This window comes from Carettochelys insculpta, chromosome 3, assembly GCF_033958435.1.
Source record: "Carettochelys insculpta isolate YL-2023 chromosome 3, ASM3395843v1, whole genome shotgun sequence".
NCBI classification, from domain to species: Eukaryota; Metazoa; Chordata; order Testudines; family Carettochelyidae; genus Carettochelys; species Carettochelys insculpta.
In genome coordinates this window covers 36,499,288-36,522,632 of record NC_134139.1, presented here as the reverse complement: position 1 = coordinate 36,522,632, position 23,345 = coordinate 36,499,288, and the positions used below count along the sequence as shown (strand labels likewise).

Genomic DNA, 23,345 nt, shown 5'->3' with positions numbered 1-23,345 from the left:
GTTTAGACAATACTTGGTTCTGCTTCCATGCAGAGACTGGACTAGATGGCCTGTCAAGATTCCTGTTAGTCCTACATCTTTATGATTATTTTCTATGACAATAAGCTATCTAAAATGCAAATCAACAAATAATGAAGCAGAATCACCTCTATTAATTTTGATACAATTATATTTTTCTCCCTTTTACTATTATTCATTACAATCCACTAGAAGAACTACAATTATTCACTATGGTTCTGGCAAAAATTCCATTGGCATTGTTCCATTGGCAACACACCATGCACAAGATGTACAGACAATACAGCCATGATTCTTGACAAAGATGTACATGTGAAAATTGTCATGCCATAAATGACACATGCCTAATTGTGCCTACTTTATTTTTCAAACTATCAAATGATAAACCGCGCAGACATTTAAAAAATGTGTCAGAAATTCCAGGAAATGGACTTAGCTACTGTTACATAAGAACAAAAATTAGGAACATATTATGTTTTGTGGAACATGTTCAAAACTTATTCACCACTTCAGAAAGATGTTGCCCTTTAATTGTCATAACCTGTATCCAAAGTAATACAAATTTTTCATGCACGTCGCTTGCTGACGATGTGCACCAAACAAGACCATCAAAAGTGAAAGGTTAAAACTAAAAGCTAACAAATCAACACATCAGTAAAAATAATCCTGATTCTTCAATATGCTGAACACAACATTTTGTTCACAATGATTCAGAGTATTATATAATGATTCAGAGTACTCGAAGAACCAAACCCACAAACATTCACGTCAACTAAAGTTTTATTGTTTGGGCCATAATGCAAAACTTGGACCAGTTCCATAATCTGTTCTTGTATCACTGAAAGAAATACAAAGTAGGCTGTTCAAAGTAGCTCAGAAAGTTTTTAAGAGAGCTATGTAGTTCTTTTTGCTAAAATACTGTTAATGATACAAAAATGAATACAGTATGCTTTATATAATTTGTGAAATAGATGAAAAATAAGGATTTGGGATGGGGAAATGGATTTTCTTCTAGGCATTAAATGCTAGCTACTGCCTAACTTACAGTAAAAGACTGAAGCTGTTTACAGAAAGGATTTTTTAAACTTCACACCCAGAAGACTAAAAGCAGTTATAAAATAAATGCTTCTATTTCAAGCTCAGTCTCCTCAGACAGCCTAAATTCGGTGTACTAGGGATATTTTTTACACCATTCCTCAAATTCCTATAAAGACCTCTCCCACTTACAGCAGCAGCTTCTGCTTAAAGCTCCAACAAGGTCTCTTTCTCTGCATGTCGGAGTTATAAAATACACTCTTTTTATTACTTGATAAAATGAAAAACAAACAACCAGACACCCCCTAACCAATAAGCACAATAAAGGATTGATTGCTGGAAATATTGTATATTCCTTTGCCTTCTCAAAACATCCTGTGTGTCTTCCAATCTCTCTAAAAATAAAAAGTTGCAGTAGTTGCATTTTTATAACTCTTTAAAATTAAAATAAAGTTTTCACACTCCCATACCATTAAAGTAGAAAAATATTTGCTGGTTTTACAAAATGCAACAAATATTTGCATTTCCAAATCTGAATAAATTTACTAGTAATTCAGTGTAAAGGAACAGATATACAACTAGGTTAATTTTAAAATAAACATTAATTTGGCTTAAACATACAGGCCGTGTCTACACTAGCCCAAAACGCATGGCCGTTTTGAAGTTTACTAATGAAGTGCTGAAATACATATTCAGTGCCTCATTAGAATGCCGGCAGCCGCGGCACTTCAAACTTGCTGCGGCTCATCCAGCCAGGGTTCCTCTTCAAAAGGACCCCAGCAACTTCAAAATCCCCTTTTCGAAGTTGCTGGGGTCCTTTTGAAAAGGAGCCCTTTCTGGACAAGCCACACAGTGGCGAACCGCGGCAATTTCGAAGTGCCGCAGCTGCCGGCTTTCTAATGAGGCGCTGAATATGTATTTCAGTGCTTCATTAGTAAACTTAGAAATGGCCATTTGCATGGGCATTTCGAAATTTTGGGCTAGTGCAGACGTAGCCATGGAGGATTTTGTCATATTGTTGTTTTTAATTAAAAAACAAAGAATTGGTTATTGATAAAGAGACAAAAATCCCAAACAAAAGCTAGTTTTAGAATACCATGTACATCAAATTCAGCGCAAGTCTGCAGTTGACAAACATAGTGTCTCCTCTTATTGCTTTTGACCACTCTCTTTCACGGACTTACTAAATATGTGGGAGGAATTCCAGCTCACAACCAGCACACACATTTTTTTTAAAAAAAGTCAAGAAGCGGGAAAGTGGAATAGGCCCATTTTTGGCTGAATTCATTAATGAGCTTGTACAGGAGGAAAGTAGAGATGCTTCCGACAGTTGAATACGTGTAAGACCTATGCTTGAGAACTCATTTGTGCCATGGAAGATCTTGCCTGTTAACACCTCGCTAAAACATTTTATTTTGTTGGTAAGATTACGGTAGGTCAACAAAACACTGTCACAATGTGCTGAACTATGCCAAGTTTTTTGGAGTTCCACGCAAAACTTTTCTCCCAGAGATGTGATAATCCCAGGAACTGGTGATTTTCCCAACATCCTGTAATGATTCATGAGCTAGAACCCAGGTCTGCAGCACCTGGGATAGCTGATATTCCTGCAGAGACACCTCTAGGGAGCACTATGGAGTGCAGATGCTGCAGGAAATACCATCCAAGAGATCCAGAGTAATGGAATGCTGCAGCCCTTTGATTGGCAAAGTACCGTTTTTAACCCCTGCAGCTGACTCAGGAAGTTAGACAACCACATAGACTTTGGCCTGGTACAAGATCAGGCTTTGCCTGATGTCTGATATTGGCCCAACTTTGATCCTCAGTCTTGCTTATTGGCCTTGGCTCTTGCAATCTCCCAACTCCTACTTGGGCCCAGCTATAAGTGCTAGGCCAAACTGCGTAACACCCATTACCTTACGTACCCCTTGCTCCAAGCAGTTTTGACAACTCTGGCGATTTTATCAAAATTCTTGCAATATCCTGTGTTTTTTCCTAAAGCCTCAGCTCTTAGGATCATGCAATTATTTTTAATTAAATCAAACTTCTAGCCTTCATGGCTGCAAAGAAAAGCGCAAAAAATCCCACTGCAATACACTGCATCTCAAAATAGCATTCTCGAACCCCCATATGCACTACTGTGATATAATTATCATATGTTTTGTACAAAGTATGCCTTCTTAGGTATCATTTTGTAAGTCTTGATCAGTTGAGCAATAATATCCCGTTGGATTGCATACCCTGATCATTGCATGTGAAGTTATAAAGTATTGCTAAATATGTTATTGCAACTTGTTGTGAGGTTGGGATTGCTCACGGCCAACCTTTTACTTAGAAGAAAGGCATAGCCATCACTGGCCAGGTGTTCACTGATGGCTCATCAATACACAATATGCTATTCCAGAAGCTTCTCAGAGATGGCACCTATGCCATGAGGGGGCAGACTAAGGCCTAGTCTACACTAGGGGATAAAAATACAATTTAAGGGACTTAGTTCAATTTTATAAAGCATCAGTCTTCACCACAGGGATCATTAGGTCAATTTTAAGGGGCTCTGAGGTCACCTTTTGTAAACCTGATTTCACAAGGAGTAACATCAAAATTGCCTTTTCAGTGTTGACCTGAAGCTAGTACAGACAGAAGCATTATTAAAATAGATTTTATTAGCCTCAAAACTATCCCCCAAAGCCCTCAATGAGTCCTTTCTGGCCATCACCATGTCACAGTAAGGATCTTTCTAGCAGCTGGAAGAAACTATAAAAGAGAGACAGTGACATCACCACTTGGCCTCTCTCTGTTCACCCACTACCTCCCAATCTCAACATACGGAAGACCTAGCCAGCCAGTTAACCAGGTTTACAATTTGCTTTGCATCATTAGAACAGCACAAAGTAGCTGGAGCATACCAGCGAATTCGGCCTTTTGTATTAACATGTACCTCCAATCTGGTGCAATATTACACATCGTCTTCTGGGTAAAGAACTCAAATGCAAACAGACACAGGCCATCCACATTCTATTACTGTATGTTCCCAGAGCCAAAGATTGTTAAATTTTCAGCATGATACTGATCTCATGATATTTCTAGTAAAATGAAAAAGTAGTGCATTTCTCTTGAACTGAGAGCTTGATTTCAGTTTTTTTCCTAAAGTACATAGCAACACGAAATTCACTTTTCCCATTTGCACAGTACTATGTAAACTATTAGAAGTTAATGTAATACGGTGAAAATGTGCTTTTCTGTCTACAGATTGTTATATTTACATGTCCGCCTGAACCAGTTCTCAGGATAGGTCTTCACTAAGCAGAAGATCAACGCTGCCCCAGTCGATCTTCCATTGTTGGATTTGGCACATCTGTCAGGGATGCACTTGAATTGAACTCAGAGGGCCCCCCCATCATCACCAGTACTGCTTCTTGAAAGAAGCAAGGGAAATCGATGGGGGCATTTGCTACCATCAACCTTCCACAGTGAAAACTGAAGAAGCTTGAATTAAGGTATGTCAACTCCAGCTACATAATTAACATAGCTGGAGCTGTGTATCTTAATTCAACCTTTCCCTTTAATGTAGCCCTGGCCTAATATAGGGGAATTCATTTAATTCAGACATTCCTTACTAATAAAAACACAGCAAGCAAACCTACGATACAATACTGCTTAAGGTGGAGGGGGAGAAATTGTTCTATTTTTACTTTGCAAAGGGAGGCTTCCCTTTCATACCCCTTTATAATTTGCTTAATAATAAAAGCCCCTGGGGACAACTGAGGTTTCTGGATCCCTGATTCAATTTGTATTTCCTAAGATTCTGCTCATAGAGTGGGCAGGTCTACATTTAAAACACTTCACTGGCATAGTGAGATAGGCAGGGAAACTTTTCCACAGACTTCAGCAGGCTTTGGGTCAGACTCTTAATATTTAGAAAGAAGTGTCAGTTACGACATTGCTAATATACATTTTTTTCTTCTGCAACAAAATCTTTGCTGGATTTCAACTGTATGGGGTGATGTGCAAATGAATATTTACAGCGGGAAATATGCATAGTTCTTACATCTTCAGTGATATTACAAATGTTTAGTTTTGTTAAAAAAAAGAGAGAGTTTGTCTCAGGAAGAACAAGAGCAGAAGTGAGGTAGTCTGAAGCAAGACTCTTATCTCCTATTATCATATATAATAATTGCTATATAAATTATTAATTTTATTATAAGACTCACCTTCTCTGCTAACAGCTCTCTGATCTTGCTTGCCTGGAGACGAAACTTCATCAGCTGTGACTCCAGAGTTACACATCTTTCTTTCCAATTTACTGTTCCCTCTGACTCTGAAAAATCTGCCATTTTTATTCTGTACAGGGGAAAAAAGTCAGATTGCCTTTAATATGTCTGAGTCTAGTTTTTGCATACTTATTAACCATTTATAAAAACTGCAGGGACACACAAACTTCTCTACATGGCTGTTTTATGAAAGCAGGAGAAAACATGATGGTTACAAATGCACTTAGAGGAAAAGGATGTTTTGTACTAATGTTTCCTTGTATTTTTTTCTAAGTTGTTATAGAGCTGCAAAACATTTTCTTTTGACAAATGGAAAATCAGCAACTGTTTCAGCTTACATTTACCATACATTATTTCATGCAAAGAGCTACGGAAGGAAAATACCTTATATGGGTATAATGGCACCAAAACAGTTGAAGTCGAAGCTAGCATATCGCCTTTAAAAACAGTTCTACATGCCCAATGCTTACTGAATTTTTTTTTTTTTTTTTTTTGGAAATTGCTGTGCCTCAAGAGAGCTGAGGTAGGCTTCATGGTCCATATTTGAAATCAGATGTAGCAAGGAGCTCCTGGAATACATCTTCACTTCTTTATATTATCCTTAAACTGGTGGAGGATTTTTATTTTGTTTCTTCAGGGTTTTTTTGTTCTTTTTTTAAAATAAAACACAGGTAGGGCTGAACTTAATACTCTGATCCTCCCCAGACTCTTATGATACACTCAGGACTGATCTCAGATAGCACCTAGAATCCATGCCACTTTGTGGAAGTAATGTTTTAAAGTTATTCAGGGAACAGTGGATATACACTGTGGCTGGAATTAAGCTAAGAACCCAGAGAAAGTCATTTTCTGTGTGTGCAGCATCACTGGGCTCTAAGAAAAGCCAGAATGTTTGTAGACAGCCTGGCATCAGAGTAAGTAGATGTTTCAAGATGACAATCTGTGGCCCTAGAACCCAACAGCACACAAAAGATGCTCTCCTCGCTGAAATCTGTGGTGGGGGGTTTTCTTGAAGTTTTGCTCTGAAAGCTGAGCTTCTGATACAGAGCTCACAAAGTGCTCTAAAATCCGCATGCATGCTCACATTTTACTGTAGTGTGGAGGAACAGGGAATTAATTACAGGGAAAATGAAAGATCCTAGTAAGAAGTAGCATTAGGGTAATGATTCTCATCCACACTTACTGAAGTGGTGTTCTTGTCTCTACCCTTACAAATTCCCTATCTCCCAATAATTCCTCCCTTTGGTTGCTCCGTCAGGTTGAATGAGTGGGATCCTCTTCTCCACTGCTCACTATACAGGAAAAAGGACCAGAACTCCACTCTTTCCCTAGGCTGCATCAAGCACGGGGAAGGACCTTCACACTCACCTTTCTCTCTCGTGCTGCTGCTCCTTAAGAAAACAAAGGCTGGAGCACTGCAGGAGGTTGAGGGGGAAAGAAAACAGGTGGACCATAGTTATACAGTATTGGTGACATAAGAAGGGCTTCAGTTCTGCCCCTCAAAACCTACAGCATACATACCTACCTTTTCTGCCCTCTTTTCACGAAGTATCTATCCTGCCTCCACTGTTCCAGCGTTCCCTCCCCCTCTCCCCGACCTAGAAAGATCCCTACAGATGTTTGTCCACTGTGGTACTGACAATCTCAAAAGTTCAAATATCCTGGGTGAGACTGGCAGGAAGATTTTCTGCACACTGGCCCTGATATGTTTGAATTAGGCAATGCAAGTTTAATCAACCAAGCAGTGAATGGTTCTGCGAAGGTTGCTGAGTGGAAACAAGTTCACCTCTGAAGGAAAAAGATGGGGCATACACAAGCTCACCTCTGAGGGAATAAGATGGGGCATACACAAAAAACCTTTTATCTGGCAACAGATAAAATCTGTAGAGTGAAAAATAGCAGTCACTCTTCTTGAGATACTGAAGGATAGGAACTGCTGAGATTTAGTAGAAATAGGTGCTGATTCTGGGACTGGACTCCTAAAGCACTAATGGAAAAAACAACAGGTACTCAGCACCCCACTGGTTGGCTTTTCTCGTCTTTTGCCACTGCCCTCTGCTGCCAGCAAGCGCTGCAAATCAGAGCTTTGTTGTTCTTCCCAGTGCTTCACACCAGCTGTGATCAGCTGTTCCATGGCATGCAGCAAGTACTGTGGAGAGGAAGCAGCAGTAGGAAGAGTCAGAAGGAGCAGAGGCTGGAACACAGAGATACACACACTTGTAGAACTGGAAGGGATCTTGGGAGGTCATCGAGTCCAGTCCCCTATACTCACAGCAGGAACTATCACCATCCCTAACACTTTTTTTTTTAAATTCTAACCTGCTCCAGACCCTTGGAAGGCTCCATCAAGGATTATGTTGAGGGTGGAGGCATGGTTAGTGTTCCAAATGCTGGGTAGTAGAAGAGGTAGAACCAGCCCTTTCCAGCAGTTGGGATGCTTCTGTGCACTGGTGACTCAGGCTATGTGAGAGAGCCTGGCTGGGAAAGCTGTTAAACTTCTTGCTTAGATGCCAGAGATTGGGGGTGAGTGGGTCAGAGTCCTCCATCCCCTGTCTCACTCAGCTGCTATCCCCAGTCACTGAACTCAAGCAGGGAGCAGAAGCTGCCTCCACAGCCAGGTTCTCTCAGGTACAGTAGCTGCTGGCTGCAAAACAATGACTGAAAAGGGACAGTATTATAAGCAACTCCCTCCTGCCAAGAAGGGCAGCAGACTGTGCCTGGGGGTGGAGGTGGCACTGCATCCCCTTGTCAATCAATTCTGTCTCTCAGCCCTCCACACCGACTCTGTACCCTGAAGCCCAAATCAATTTATCATGTGCCTCCCAGCTCTCACATCCAACTTAGCCAACCCACCTAGTAAAACTACTCTGTACTTCCATTGCTCATATCAGCTCTGTGCTCACAGAGCAACTTTCCTCCTCTTCTTGGAAGTGTAGAAGCTCTTCACCCATTCCTATACCTGGAGGGAAGGCAGGACTCAGAAGATTCTCTTTTCTCCTGTTATTGACCTGGGATTGTAGCATTAGAAAGGGAGAAGGAAGAGCAGAGAACTTGACCTGCTTTTCCCAGGAGAGGTGGAGGGAAAGAGCCTTAAGATGTGATGTCCTTTCTGATACCTCTTCTCCCCATCTCTCTTGTGAAAATGTATTGCGTTATCTATGTCTGCCTTTCCCAATTCAAAACCTGCTGTTAAGGAGAAGGAGGACCTGGAAAGAGAGAGTTCTGTCTGCCTCCTAAAGTAGCTGTGATCAGCTGTTCTCCAGGAGGCAAACAAGTGGGGAAGGCAAACAATCAATGGTGGTTTTCCCCTGTATAGTCTAAAAATTGCATGAATGCTGCAGCTTCTTCTGTCACTGAGACTTGCTCCAGAAAACGCCAAAATTGTAATATTTATGACACTTGGCAATACTGCCTCCAGGGGAAGGAGGAATGACTCATCTGTGTTGGAGAGGCAGAGGTGATGCAGGGAAAGCGAAGGGATTAATGTGCTAATGCCAGTGCCTTCTCTGACTGCAATCTACGCCAATGAGTCAGAAGCGGTGGAGGAGGAGAACTGAGCTATAGGATACTCTGTGTTTGTGTTTTTTTTAAGCAAGGAAATTAACTGTCCAAAACCATAATGAAAGCAAGGTCAAGGTCGCAGAGCGCTGTCACATGACCTTTCAGCATGTGGAGTGTGGCTAAATTTAAACTGTAATTTTTAGAGGTTTAAATTTGTGTTACTTAACTAGTCATTTTTTGGCTTTCAGAGGATAAAATTTAGCCACTCTCCAGATGTTGGGAAAAAAATATAAGACATCACTGGGCAGTCTAACTCTGTGGTAATCAAGTTTTTGGGACATGTGTTCTGGTCTGGCTATGGTCTGAAGAAGTGGGTCTGTCCCACAAAAGCTCACCTAATAAACTATTTTGCTAGTCTTTAAAGTGCTACTTGACTGCTTTTTGTTTTGATAGTTTATAGACTAGCACAGCTTCCTCTCTGTTACTAATTCAAACAGATATTGAACTTAATTGCTCTCTGTGTTTACTATGAATCTATCTTGAACTAGCTGACATTGGCAACTTCTATTATTCTCAGATGCCTTCACACTTTTTCCAGTTTCATAAAATCTGTAGAGCCATTGAATATTTAACATTCATCTCTGCATTGACACCTACAAAATTATTTCCTGATTATGGCAGGGCATGTAACAAACTGATTGTGCCTCTTCTTTTTCCCACTATCTTCCTTTTACTAATTCCTTCGCTCTTACTGACTCCTTATTCCTCCCTTCACCTCTGCCTTATTTAAAAATGAGGACGAAGAACAAAAACAACAACTAAACATGATTGATAAAGGCTGTGTTGTCAATTCTTCATCAAATTCATTTGCTTGCACATTACATCACTACTCTCAATCCTTCAACAGTCTTTTAGGCCTCAATGCCAGAAAGCAGTTAGGCATATTTTGGAGTCCATCTGTTTCAAGGAGAACAGACAAGCATCTAATTTCCCATGACAGTCAATGAGACTTAAGCATGTGTTTAATAGGAATGTTTTTTTTCTGAATCCTATAAGCACCTGCACTTATTTTTAACTTTGACGTAAACACTTCTGTCAACTTAAATCTAATTATTCACATGTATAGAGCTAAGCATACACATAAGTGTTTGCAGCACTCTGGTCTCACACCGCAACCTTCCAGGTTTAACTGGTTTCTTCATTCCTCATCCTACCTCATAGGTCTTTGGGAAGGCACGGTCTCCTACCCCCGTTATACCTTCTGGCATTGGGCAGCATAGCTTCAGAAGGTATGCTACTGGGGCCTCAACCTTATTTTTTCACAAGAATCTTTGCAGAACTGCAAAAGCATGATGTTCATTCTTTCCCAGCCTGTCCACCACTGTCACTAGCTCCACATGTTTTCACTCTCACCCCTTATGCAGAAGTAGGAAGATGGTACCATGGAGGCAACTAATCCACAAACTTTGTGTGGGAAGAAAAAGATTCACACAAGGAGAATTCCATCCGTGCAAAAATCTGAGGGCACAATATAGGGACTGAAGATTTTTCTTTATGCTATTTGTCCAGAGGAATCTTAATAGTATTTTTTTCCCTTTTAATCAAGTAGGGCCACAAAGGATTGAGTTAGCTCAGCTAATAGTAGTGCTTGTGGTCACTGGGAAAATGAAAATGCACATAGTTAATGTTGTCATAGAGTTTTTTTTTTAAATCAATGCAGAAAAGAGTTAAGGTTATTTTTAATACTGCACAAGCACATTTCACTACCTGGGTATATGTTAATGAACAGTGTGTAAGCTAAGTGGAATTTCTCGGGCTATGCATACGTAACCCTTCTGCCGGAAGGAGTCGGCAGCAACCAGGGCTGAGTTCAACATCTAGGGGTTCCTCTTTGTCCATCTCGCGCACAACCGGCTCAAGCTCCCACCCAGTAGCCTGACAAATTCACACAACGCTGGGCGCCTTGGAGAGGCAATGCTTCCCCACTTGCCAGCACAGAGTCTGAGTGTAGAAAAGAACTTTAATGAAAGCTGCAGAAACGTCAATTAGCATAAGCTTAGGAAAATATCACACCCAGAGCTCATAACCAATCCTCAAGTAACTGTCCCAGCTCAAATGGATTGGGCAGCGTCCTGGGCTTCTCAGGCTCACCAGTCCAATGCTGTAAACAGCCAATCCACACACCCAACACAATCCACACACCCAACTTTCACTTCCTCCACTTCAATGCCCCACTTACAACTCGGTTCAGTCCGTGCAGGCCCTGACACCTCATGAAGATGCATTCCCTCATGGAATCTGAGGCAATGCCACATTTGCACTGGTCCGGCATTCTGCTTGCTCCTTGCCAGCTGCCACACCGGGCGTACGTCGGTCACACCATCTGCTGCCGCCGCTCCTACCAGCAGTCTGCCGGTCACACCATCCATCCCTCGCTGCTCCTACAGGCCGTCTGCTGGTCGTGCCATCCATCTGCTGCTGCTCCTACCAGCCAGCTTCCAGTCGCGCTGTCTGTCCGCCGCTGCTCCTACCGGCTGCCTGCTGATCACACCATCCATCCACTGCTGCTCGTACCAGCCATCCATCAGTCGCACTGTCTGCTGTGGGTTTAGCCTGAGGCAAAACCCTGTGATTTCAGCGCTTAGTGGCCTCAGCTGGCCCCCTGTGATTTCAGCTCACAGCATCTAGCAAAGTAGAGTCTCATACAAGATACAAACACTAGTATCCAGCTCTATCTTCTAACAGGTGGGGAGGGCTAGTCAAACCAGGCTTACAGCTTAGGCAGGACCAAGGCACTCAGCTAGCTGGTTCAACCCATATCCCTCCCCTTCTCCTTTACAATGCTTTAAACCAGGGGAGCCCTATGTAATCCATGTCTTATGCAGTTATGCTGATTTCCCTGTCCCCCACAACGACTTGGAGAATTGGTGAGATTTCACAATCTTATACTGAGTGCTAGCATAAATTGTGATTTTACAACAATGTGTTTACAATAGACCAAATCTCATCGCTTCCTTGCTACCCATCACGCTTTGTTTGCAAGATATCACACATGAACACTTTTGCATTCTCATGCAAATGATCTCTGGGAGACACATTCCTCCCAGCCTTCAGCAACGTTGAGTTCCTGCTGGCACACTCCTTACTTATACACTACAGCATAAAGTTGATTTTAAGGCACTTAGCTCAATTTTACCATGTGACTGTCTTCACTGCAAATACCATGAGGATGATTTTAAGAGGTGCTAAGGTTGCCATTCTTGTATCGACATTCCAATGCAGAGTAATGCCATGTTCAAATTTAAAAAGTCGAATTAATGTTAGTGTGGAGTTACTTTAAATCAATCTTATCGACCCCCAGAGGAGGCCAATAGGTATCCCACAATGCCCCACAGGTGTCCATTCTGGCTGCTTTCACCTCCGCTGCTCTCCAGGTGCCTAGGAAGTAGGTAACAGGAAGCCCAGGAATTTGAATTCCTTTTATTGTTCTGACCAATGGGGATAGTGTGGAGTGCACCTCAGGAGCCATCCATTGCATCACATCTAGCCATCATGACCGCTCAGGGTTCTGATCTGAGTTCTTAGGGCTGCCAAAGAGCTCCAGGATGGAACCATAATGAGATTTTGGATCTCATTTCTGTGTGGGGTGAAGAATCAGTGCTGAGCAGAGTGCAAGTCATACAACAACATGAGGACATTTATGAGAAGATTTCATGGAGCATGATTGATAAATGGTACCCCTGACGTGCTCAGTGATGCCGGGTCAAAATAAAGGAGCTCTGTCAGAATTATCACAAAATGCAAGAATCCAAGAGGTCATCTGGGTCATCTCCTTAGACGTGCTGCTACTACAAGCAACTTGATGCCATTTTTGGGAGGGACCCAACCACACTGCCTGAGGTGAGCAAGGACTCTTCAGGAGACTTTCCTCAAGTCTCCCGTGAGAGTCAAGAGCGGGATTAAGAGGTGGAGGCTGATGAAGAGGAGGACACTGACAGTTAGCAGGCACTTGAAGAAGCTGATCATGCAAACTCAGCATTCTTCATCACTCTGGAGCAATAGAACCTGATGCTCCAGAGCCCAACGATGCTTTCAAGGGCTCTTCTGGTGAGTATATTTTTTTGGAATGCTACAAGTGGATTGCTGCTAGGTTGGAGTATACTTCCGCTGAGCATATTTTTTAAACTGCTACAAGCAGGTTTGGGTCAGGCACAGTCAATTTATGCCCCTTAGAACAGCCTGTTAATTTTTCTGGGGACAGAGCGCTTATTGTTTTTGGAGATCTCCATAAAGGTGTCAGCCAGGTACACTTATTGTCACACAAGATTTTGGGGAGGCCTGATTTATTGTGGCTTCCATAATAGTACATTTTGCCAAACAAAGCAACCAATGTGTAATCTGGTATCATGGCACTACACAGCATTTTGGCAAATTTTCTAGCCCTGTGCTCACACAGTATGAGCGTATTTTCTTTTTCACTGTCTGTTATTCTTAGGAAGCTGATGTCTCTTTTTGCAACCTACAAGAAGTACAGGAAGTTCCATTAGAGTTTGTCCCCTTAGCATTATCGAACTGTTCCACCGCCATTTAAATTTCCAAGGGCTGCCCTGTCACACCACAGGGTTGGTGGGTTCTCAGTCTCCTCCTTCCATGGTTTGTCCCAGCTCTCTCCCCTTCCACCATGCTGCTGACTTTTTCCCTGCACAGGATTCACAAGCATGTGCCAAGAAAGTTTTTTGTCTGTACTTTACAGTTTACAGGGCTGACTCCCCCAACCCCCACCAGCCCATCATGCAGCTAGTGGGATCGAACCCTCCCCCCCCGACCATGCAGCTGCCAGGCTGTGCAGATCCTGCTCCCAGACACTGCATGTCCAGTTTGGGTCTCCCTGCTTTAAATGGCTTTTTCCCTACAGAGGATTTATGAGGATCCACTGAAAGTTTTTTTTTGCGCTTTACAGCTTACAGGGCTGACTCCACCCCTCAGCCTGCCATGCAGCAGAAGGGCTCAAACCCTCCCTGGCAGCATGCAGCTGCTGGGCTGTGCGGACTCTGCTCCTGGACACCAGCGTGTCCAACGTGGGCTTTCCCTGCTTTAAATGGATTTTTCCCTGCACAGGATTTATGAGGATTCACTGAGAAAGTTTTTTTTCTGCACTTTACAGGGCTGATCCCCCCTCAGCGTGCCATGAGCCAACAAGGAAATCTTTTTCTACACGTGACAGTTGACAGGGATGAATACCCCTCCCAGCCCTCCATGAGCCACCAAAAGTTTTTTTTCTCCATTTTACAGTTTTCAGGGCTTTGTTTCAAACCCTTCCCCACTACCATCATCCTTCACCCAGCAAGATCTTACCATGCCCTGAATGAAATGGTCTGGGTTCTGTTCTGCAGAGGTAGATTTACTGTCATCCTTAAGAAGCCAAAAGTGGCTTGGAAGACAAAAGTTGCAGTGATTGTCAAATAGAGACCCATTCACTCTATGGGTGAGTGCTCTGTGCCACATTTAAAAACTGCATCTAAATTTTGACCTTCCCTATCTGTAGCCAAGCAAACACTATCTTCAGCAGGCAGCATGAGTGGCCGAGATAAGGTTGCTGCGATGAAGTGAAAAAAGAGATCCAAAGAGGATATCGTCCTTCAGCAGCTTGAGAAGGTAAACAAGGAACAAGCCAAAGCTGTTACTGACAGAAGATGGAGCCAGCAGTGGTGACAAACTATGCTCTAGTGCAGGAACAAGGACTCGGCAGAGCTCCTGATGGCTGTCAGGGAGCAAGCTTGAGATCCAGTGTTCCATGTTGGAGCTGCAGAGGGACGCCTACTATAGGACTCTTTATGCAGTCTCTGCAGCCTGGGTCATTTATTGGTTCACATGGGGTGGGGTGTAATTGGAGGTGCTTCCAGAAAGATCAAGCACACATCATTGTGGAGGGTAGAGATGGTGTCACAACAGTTAAATGCAGCAGATTCATGAGTCTAGCTGCTCATTCATAAAACTATTTTTCAAAGCCTCCCCGATTGCTGTTGCTTCTGCATGTACACTGGTGAATTCCCTGGCATCTGATTGTGCATAAGCCCTGCTCATGTCATCTGCTTCTGCAACCCAGGCTGACAATGAAATTTTCTCCCTTTGATTCGTAAATGTTATGGACAATACAACACACTGCAACCATGGTGGGGATAGTGGTTTGGGAAGGGTCCAAATGGGTCAAAAGGTACCTGAACCTGGCTTTTAAATGGCTAAAGACACATTCCGTCCCCATTCTGATTTGCTCAGTCTGTAGTTGAAGCACTCCTGGCTGTAGTCCAGGATGCCTGTGTATGGCTTCATGAGCCAAGAGAACAGAGGGTAAGCAGGGTTGTCCAGGATCACTATGGACGCCTCCACTTTGCCAATCTTTATTTTCTGGTCTGGTGTAGTCAGTCCCATCCTGGAGCTTTCTGTACATACCCAAATTTCTAAAGATGTGTGTGTCATGTACCTTTACCAACCATCCCATGTAGATGTTGGTAAAATGTCCCTTGTGATTCACCAATGCCTACAACACCATGGAGAAGTACTCTGAGGCCAGGTGGTCTGGGGCCAGGATGAAGATGTGTGTTCCATTCATTGCCGCTCCACATTTAGCAACCCATGGCAGCAAAGCCATCCACTGTGTCCTGCACATTTCCCAGAGTCACGGTCTTCTGCAGCAGCTGGGCACTGATTGTCTTGTCTACCTGGATCACCGCAGCCCCTACTGTATATTTGCCCATCCCAAACTGATTTCACACTATAAATGGTAGCTGTCAGGTTTGCAAACTTCCACACAGCACTGCCATTCACTTGCAAACTGTCAAAGCAGGTCTCATTCTGGTATCATTGTGCTTCAGGGCAGGGGACAGCAAATCACAAAGTTCCATAAAAGTGGCCTCGCACATGTGGAAATTCTGCAGCCACTGCTGATCATCCCAGACCTCAAAAACAACCTTGTCCCACCAATGTGTGCGGATTTTATGTCTCCAGAACTGGCACTCCACTGCAAGCAATGCATCTAGGGCAGCCAGCAGCTCTGCATTTCTCTTCTTCATTTCGTCAATATTACCTTCCGCATCCATCTCATCCTACTACTGGCTTTGTCTAAATCAGCAGTATCCAACACATGGCCTGCGGGTCAGAATCCAGCCTGCGTAGCCTTTTTATCCAGACCACTGAGCTGGCAGTGGCGCCATTTTTAAAAGGTGGCTGGGCATCTCCAAGCCACATGTGGCTCTTTACAGAGCCAGTTGCAGCTCCCACTGCTGCTGCCACTCTCTCCTCCAGCTGCCGCACAGCACCGCAGGGGCAGCTCCTACTGCCCTGCTGTGATGTACGTGGGAGGGAGCCGGCAAGTGTTGCTGTGGAGAACACGGGCTCCGTCCCTCACACAGGTTTGTCCCTGAATGACCCCTGAAACAGTAGTCCTGGCGCACACTTGCTTGCTCTAGTCTCAGCCAACATGGCAGCAGAGTAGCCTCACTGAGGGTGTCAAGTCACTGAGCACGCTGCTGAATCGTGTTGTGCAGTCGGCTTACTATGGCTAGGTCAGCATCACCAAGGAGCTGCTGCAGGGCCATCTCTACCCTATTTTGAGGCAGCCCTACAGGAGTTCTGCACCCTGCCTGCCAAGATAAGCAGCATCCTCAAGGTAGTGGCACCCGGATGGACAGAATGATCACAGATGGACTGGCTGGGCTGGGGTGCTGGGTGTGTGTGTGGATGGACAGACATTCTGGTAGGGGTGGAGGCGGAGTGGGGTGTTGTCATGACAGACAAACAGACTGGCTGGGCTGGAAGGGCAGTTGTTGGGACAGATGGACAGGCTGAGCTGGAGAGACAGTTTGGGTGTCGAGACAGACATATGGAGAAGCTGAGCTAGAGGGATGCATGGGAGACTGTGTCTAAGGCTGGGCGGTGGTATGGGGCTGTGGGGGATTTAAGGTTGGGACTGGTTTGGGGCAGTGCGGAGTCTAAGGCTGTGGAGGTTTAAGGCTGGGGGCAGTCTGGGGCTGTGGGAGGTTTAATGCTGGGGGACGTTTGTGGCGGTGGGGGGAATTTAAGGCTGGGGATAGTTTGGTGCTGCGGGGGGGGCTTAAGACTGGGGGTGGTTTGGAGCTGCAGGGAGTCTAAGGCTGTGGGGGTTTAAGTCTGGGGGCAGTCTGGGATTGTGAGGGGGTTTAAGCCTGGAGGCTGGGGCGGTGGTGGTTTGGGGCTATTTTGTCTTCGGCCCCTGGAACGTGTAAAAAATTGCCATGTGAACCCTGATGAAAAAAGGTTGGATGCCCCTGGTTTAAATGAATACTGCATGACACTTCAGGAAGTGGCCATAACACACCGTACAATGACTCTAAGCTGTTCAGGATCCACACTTTTGATCTGCAGCGACCCGAGCCAGGGCAGGCTTTGGGAAAATGGCATGAAGAATGGTGTGAAATTCCTTGAGCCAGCTGTTTCTTTTCCAACAGCAGGGGAGGGAGGGCATTGCACTCTGGGATGATGACATCCGACACCCACAAGCACTTGCAGCACATTTTTTCCCATAAGCCACTGGCACACAAACACAGAATGCCAGGGGCAACAGGTACTGTGAGATAGTTACCCACAATGCAGTGATGATGCATCTGTATATAGGCAAGGCAATGCAGACATGCTATGTCGACTTTCTGAACATTTGTGCACACTCATCTTCGACTTCATAAATTCTAGAGGTAAAAAGTCAACTTCAATAAATTTGACCTTATTTCATAATGTAGAGATAGCCTCAGTGCATAAGTGTAAGCAGAATCTGAAGGAATGTGTCCCTTGTGACTATCTCACAGTAATTGCAAGAATTGGTGATCATATGTCACAAATCCTGCATTTAGTATTAAAAAAAGTGTGACCCCACAACAACTACATTGATAACAATGAACGAAACACCATTCCATCAATTGAGTATTTACCAAATCTAAGAAAACTCACACTCTCAGGTCGTGTCTACACTAGCCAAAAACTTCAAAATGGCCATGCAAATGTGCCCCTTGTGAATATCTGGAAGTGTGGGGAGACACTGAGGCTAAGTCTACACTAGCCAAAAACTTCAAAATGGCCATGCAAATGGCCATGTCGAAGTTTACTAATGAAGTTTACTAATGAAGCGCTGAAATACATATTCAGCACTTCATTAGCATGCGGGTGAAATTGACGCGGCTCGCAGCTGTGAAGCTCGTCCAGACGGGGCTCCTTTTCAAAAGGACTCTGGCTACTTCGAAGTCCCCTTATTCCCATCTGCTCATAGGAATAAGGGGACTTCAAAGTAGCCGGGGTCCTTTTGAAAAGGAGTCCCGTCTGGAGGAGCCGTGTGGCTGCGAGCCGCGTCAATTTCGAAGTGCCGCGGCCGCCCGCATGCTAATGAAGTGCTTAATATGTATTTCAGCGCTTCATTAGTAAACTTCGAAATGGCCATTTGCATGGCCATTTTGAAGTTTTTGGCTAGTGTAGACACGACCTGAGAGTGTGAGTGTTCTTAGATTTGGTAAATACTCAATTGATGGAATGGTGTTTTGTTTATTGTTATCAATGTAGTTGTTGTGGGGTCACACTTTTTTTAATACTTTAAATGCAGGATTTGTGACATATGATCACCAATTCTTGCAATTACTGTGAGAATATAAAAAAGACAGACTGTTTAACCTATTTCAAAGATGGGAGACACTGTCATTTAGGCTGTGTCTACACTAAGACAAAACTTCGAAATGGCCATGCTAATGGCCGTATTGAAGAATACTAATGAGTCACTGAATTGAATATTCAGCGGCTCTTTAGCATTAGGATGCTTCTGGCTGCAGCACTTCAAAAGCGCCGCTTTCGAACGCACGCAGCTCGGCACAGCTACACGGGGGTCCTTTTTGAAAGGACCCTGCACATTTCAAAATCCCCTTATTCCTCTCAGCTGAATTTTCAATTCAGCGCCTCTTAGTATTCTTTGATATGGTCATTAGCATGGCCATTTCGAAGTTTTGTCTTAGTGTAGACACAGCCTTAAAGAACCTTGATGGATAAGCATTCCACTGCCAGAATTCCATGAGGTTAAGAGGAGTGGTCAGACTCTCACTCAGCAGACTACGTACCTAAAGACAGAAGCTGTAAGACTGGCTCAACATTTCATCCCACTGTCTCAAAAGCAGAGTTTTAGAAAGGGCTCCACGAGGCGTCTCTTTTATTGTTTTAAATTTACTCCAGTGGACAATGAAAATTCTTGTGGCTGGACTGTGTTTTGGGCCAAGAGCTGAAAGCACTCACATCAGGACTGGGTTTCTGCACAGAGCCAAATCCACTTCAAGTGGCTGGGTGGGGAGCAGCCAGCAGGTGGCAGGAACAGTGAGTGGGCCATGGGAGCAGTGAGTGAGTGTGAGGGCAGCAGGAGCAGTGAGTGTGGTGGCCAGGTGGCATGGAGCTGGTGTGGTGAGTGGCTGGTGGCAGGCAGGGTGAGCGCAGAGGGTGGCTGGTGTGGTGGGTGGACAGTGAAACACACAGGTGGGCAGCAGCAGCAGTGAGTGAGCTGTGAGTATAGCAAGCAGGTAGCAACTAGTTGGGGAGTTGATGGCAGGAGAGGGTGTGTGAGTGGGCAACAGGCGGTGGGTGTAGTAGGTTGGTGCAGTGGATGGGTGTGAAGGTAGTGGGGTGGGAGTAGCCAGTAGGTGGTGGGGTACCATCAGTGAGCAAGTGGGCAGGCAGGGAGCTGGGAGCTGTGAACGGGCAGGTGGGGAGGTGGGAGCCATGAGCAGGTGCAGGTGATAGGAACAGTGGTCAGATGGCAGGAGCAGCCAGTGGGCAAAAGGTTGCTATTAGTGAGTGAGTGGGCAGGCGGCGAGCTGGCAGGAGTGAGTGGGCTGGTGGCAAGTTGGTGAACAGGTGCAATAAGCAGCTAACAGAGTGGTGGTGTAGAGCAGTGGGCAGGTGGAGAGCAAGTAACCAGCAGAGCAAGATGAATGTTCATCTCCCCCACCCAAGGTGAGAGGTGAACTCAGTCAATGCACCGCTGAACTCTTGGTATGAACTGATAAAGGGCAGAAACTGCGAGAGTGGTGCAGAGAAGGGTTGGAGATATGAAGGGGATGTTCAGATTGCTGTACTTAAGGACTGGAGAGGAAAAGGATGCTACCTAATGTACTTGGTGTAGGACTTTCACTCATGGTTTATATTTATCAACCTTTTTGTGGCATTTGCCCAAATTAATGCCGTTACTTCCCTCCCTTTCTATCAAAAGTTTTTGTTCTACACTCAGACTTTGTGCTTTCAAGTGGGGAAGAATTACTTTTCAGAGGTGCCCAGGAATGATGTGCAAATTTCCAAGACTATTGGGTGTATGGATGAGGAGAAACCCCTATATGTCGAACTCGGCCCTGCATGCTCCTGGCTCCCCTTGTCAGAAGGGTTACTAGAGCTAATTAATATTCAGTTACTGTCTAAGTATTGACATAAAGAGTGAAAATAAATCATAATTAAAAAGCATACCATAAAAGTTATTTTCTATTTTATAAAAAGCATAAAGAGCTCTGAAAATATTTACTGGCACAAAATAAACTGTTTACAGTTGTGGAGTGAATGATCTTACTGTGAATCAATGACTTCCTGTTTCTTGTTTGATTCCTCAAGGGAGGGGGAAAAAATGAGTTCATCTCTTGGCTTTAATCGAGTGTTCTGATTCAGCACTGTAAGCTACATAAGTTTCCTTTTCTCCTCCTCCTCCCAGTCTTCTTCTATTTTTTTAAAATAACTAAGATCTTCTGTAAACTAACCATTAAAATTGTAAATTATAAGTACAGCATCACACATTAATAGAGACAAATTTAACGAGCCTGGGACACATAAACTTGCTTTTAGTAAATTAAATCTCCACAGACATCAAGGGGCCAAATACAATGGGGACTGTTAAAATAAGGAAAAGAAAACTAAGTCTGGACTTTTATGATGTTTTTCATTGTCTTTTTAATACAAAACTGTTTCAGTTTAACAATTTATATAAGCCTCAGAGTAGGTGGCTGGAGAAAGTCCTCCTGTTTTACCAGGATTGTGAAGCTTTCAAAACAGTTATTGGGGGATTTTCTCACAGCTCCAAAAGACATAATGACTTTAACATATTAATGGTTGGTGATATGTGGACTATATGTGCCTAACCCTCATTCCCAGTGTTTTCCGCATTGCAGCTGTAACAGTTATGTTGCACAGATGAAAGGAAAGATGTCTTTCTTGGATCACTCCCAATCAGGGGCCATTTCTGGCCTCGTGACCGACCACGCTGCGCAGCCATGAAGGAACACTGTTTTTTAATGGACTCCTGTATAATTCCAGGTTATGATATAGAGATGTTATAAAAGGTTTTTCTGTTCCCCTGTAGATGCTTATAAGGTTATCCTCATTATGGAAGAAATAATCTACTGCTCTGAACCTGCAAAAAGCACTTCACTGGTGAAAATGTAAAGTGAGCCACTATCTGTAATAAAAACAGAGTGCAGAGATCTGCCCCCACAAAACCCACTGAAGGATCATTGCCTAATTGCTTTTACAGTGATAGCTCATTGTACACAAAGTATTGTGAAACAGGTAAATGCTTAACACAAGTCTATTTTTCACTTACAGTATTTTATGAAAATACTAATAGTATTTTAAGGTGTTAACTCCTTATCACAGTAGGAACAAGTTGCGCATGCACTAATAGGATGTGCCCGTTGATGGCAGCAATACATATATACATTTCTCTAGTGTTAAGTGGAGGAATTCTTCTTGAGAGAGGGCATATGGCACAGAGTAACCTTAGTGAATGAGAGGTGCGCAGAAAGCTATTGTATCACCATGTAGGTGGCAGTGTTTTCAATTTCCCACTTTAGCCAGGTCCTGCCTACTGCAGATTGTTGCCCCAGTAACCTCATTATCCCAGAACAGTGACATCATGACCAAAGGGATGGCGCCCCTGACACATTATGACGCCATGATCATCACGTTATGACATCACAATTTGATGTCATTAGACGACGTCCCCTGGCCTCCAGGTCATCCTGCTTTGCTACTGCCAGAGGGCCGACAAGGGTCCGTGCAGGGGCCACCTTGCTCCGTCACACAGGCCCCACTAGGAGCAGGGGGCACGGGCAGAGGGAGCTACAGGGGTAGCAGTCCCGCCCGGAGGGGGGCAGGCCCGGGGTCCGGACCTCAAAGGGAGGAAAGTGGGGGGCCGTCTAACCTGGCAGGCTGATGCCGGTGCTGAGCAGGAGGCTCAGTCTCTCGTCTCGCCGCTCCGCGCTCCGCTCGGGTGGAAGCCGCCGCGGCTCTAAGCGCTTCCCCCGCGGCCGTCCCCCCATCCCCGCGGCGGGGAGCGAGGGGCCTGAGCGGCAGCCGCGCCGGCCACTGAGGAGCCGGAGGCTGTCCGCCCACTGGCGGCGGGCGGGGCCAGCCGTCTCCCCCAGTGGCCGCCAGGCGGGGAGCAGCTCGGGGGTCGGGCTGCGAGGGAAGGTCCCGGCGCCCGCGGCCCTTTCCCCCCCCACAGCGAGGGGCGACGTGAGGGCGGCGCGGCTCCTTCGGCCGCGGTCGCTTGGGTCTCCCGTCGGGCGCGTGACCCGGCTCGCTGCCCGCCAGCAGCGTCCGGCTGGGGCCCCGGCACCCCGGTGTGGGCGCTTGCTGGGGCAAGTTGGGTATCTGGGCTGGTGCCCACCGGGGCAGCCCCAGGCCTGGGGAGCTTTGTGTTGGCGGCCTGAGGCACGGAGCCCTGCGTGTCGGTGCCTGCCGGGGGCACCCGTGTCAGTGTGGGCGGCCCCCTCACACTGCTAATGGCTCTCAAGGGGACACCCCGGCCTGTTCCCCAGGCCCTGCCCCCTCCGTCGCTGCCGTCCCACCCTCACTCAGAGTCGGCTGGCTGAGGCAGGGGGTTGGACTCTGCCTGGCGCCACGACTGAGGGACTCGGTGCGCGAGAGCGTCCCGGCTTAGGGCAGGGGGATGAGGGCCCTAGGCAGCGGCCCGGGATGAGAGGTTTGGGGTGCAGGAGGGGTTTCAGCCTGGGATGGAGGGAGGGCTGTGCGTGGCCTGCAGCTCCAGGAAGCGGTTAGGGAGTGGGAGGAGAATCCAGGCTAGGGCAGGGGTTTGGGATGTGAGAGTGGACTCGGAGGTGCGGGAGCTGCTTGGTTCGTAGGCAGGTGGTGTGTGGCCTTGGAGGCTGTGTGCGCGCTGTCCCCCTGGGTTGTGGCTCTCAGACTGTGGAAGCTTCATAGGAGGCGCATGAGGGCCTGCTTGGCAGCCCCTGAGCCAAAGGACAGCACAGACGTGATGTCTGCTTCTTGGAGTGGAGAGCTAGGGCAGGTAGGGAGCCTGCTTTACACCTGCCACGCCCCCTCCCCTCCCCATTGTGCAGATGGCTGGAGTTTTAATGCTCTGGGTTGAAAACTAGATACCTGACATCCCTAGTCAATATCCACCAATGATGCCCCCAGTGGTGTGCAGGGATCCTTGTGTCAATGCCCACCAGACTACCA

General features: G+C 45.4%; 1 protein-coding gene across 1 annotated transcript in view; it reads right to left on the bottom strand.

The window, feature by feature from the left end:
- PLEKHH2 (pleckstrin homology, MyTH4 and FERM domain containing H2) overlaps nucleotides 1-22,191 on the bottom strand; it is a 105,071-nt gene extending 82,880 nt beyond the window's left edge. Inside the window, exons 1-2 of the mRNA XM_074989614.1 lie at nucleotides 22,063-22,191; nucleotides 5,265-5,394 (exon numbers count right to left, since the gene is read on the bottom strand). Of these exons, the coding sequence (XP_074845715.1) occupies nucleotides 5,265-5,387 (123 nt within the window). The 5' untranslated portion in view covers nucleotides 5,388-5,394; nucleotides 22,063-22,191. The remainder of the gene's footprint in view (nucleotides 1-5,264; nucleotides 5,395-22,062) is intronic.
- Nucleotides 22,192-23,345: the final 1,154 nt, after the last annotated feature.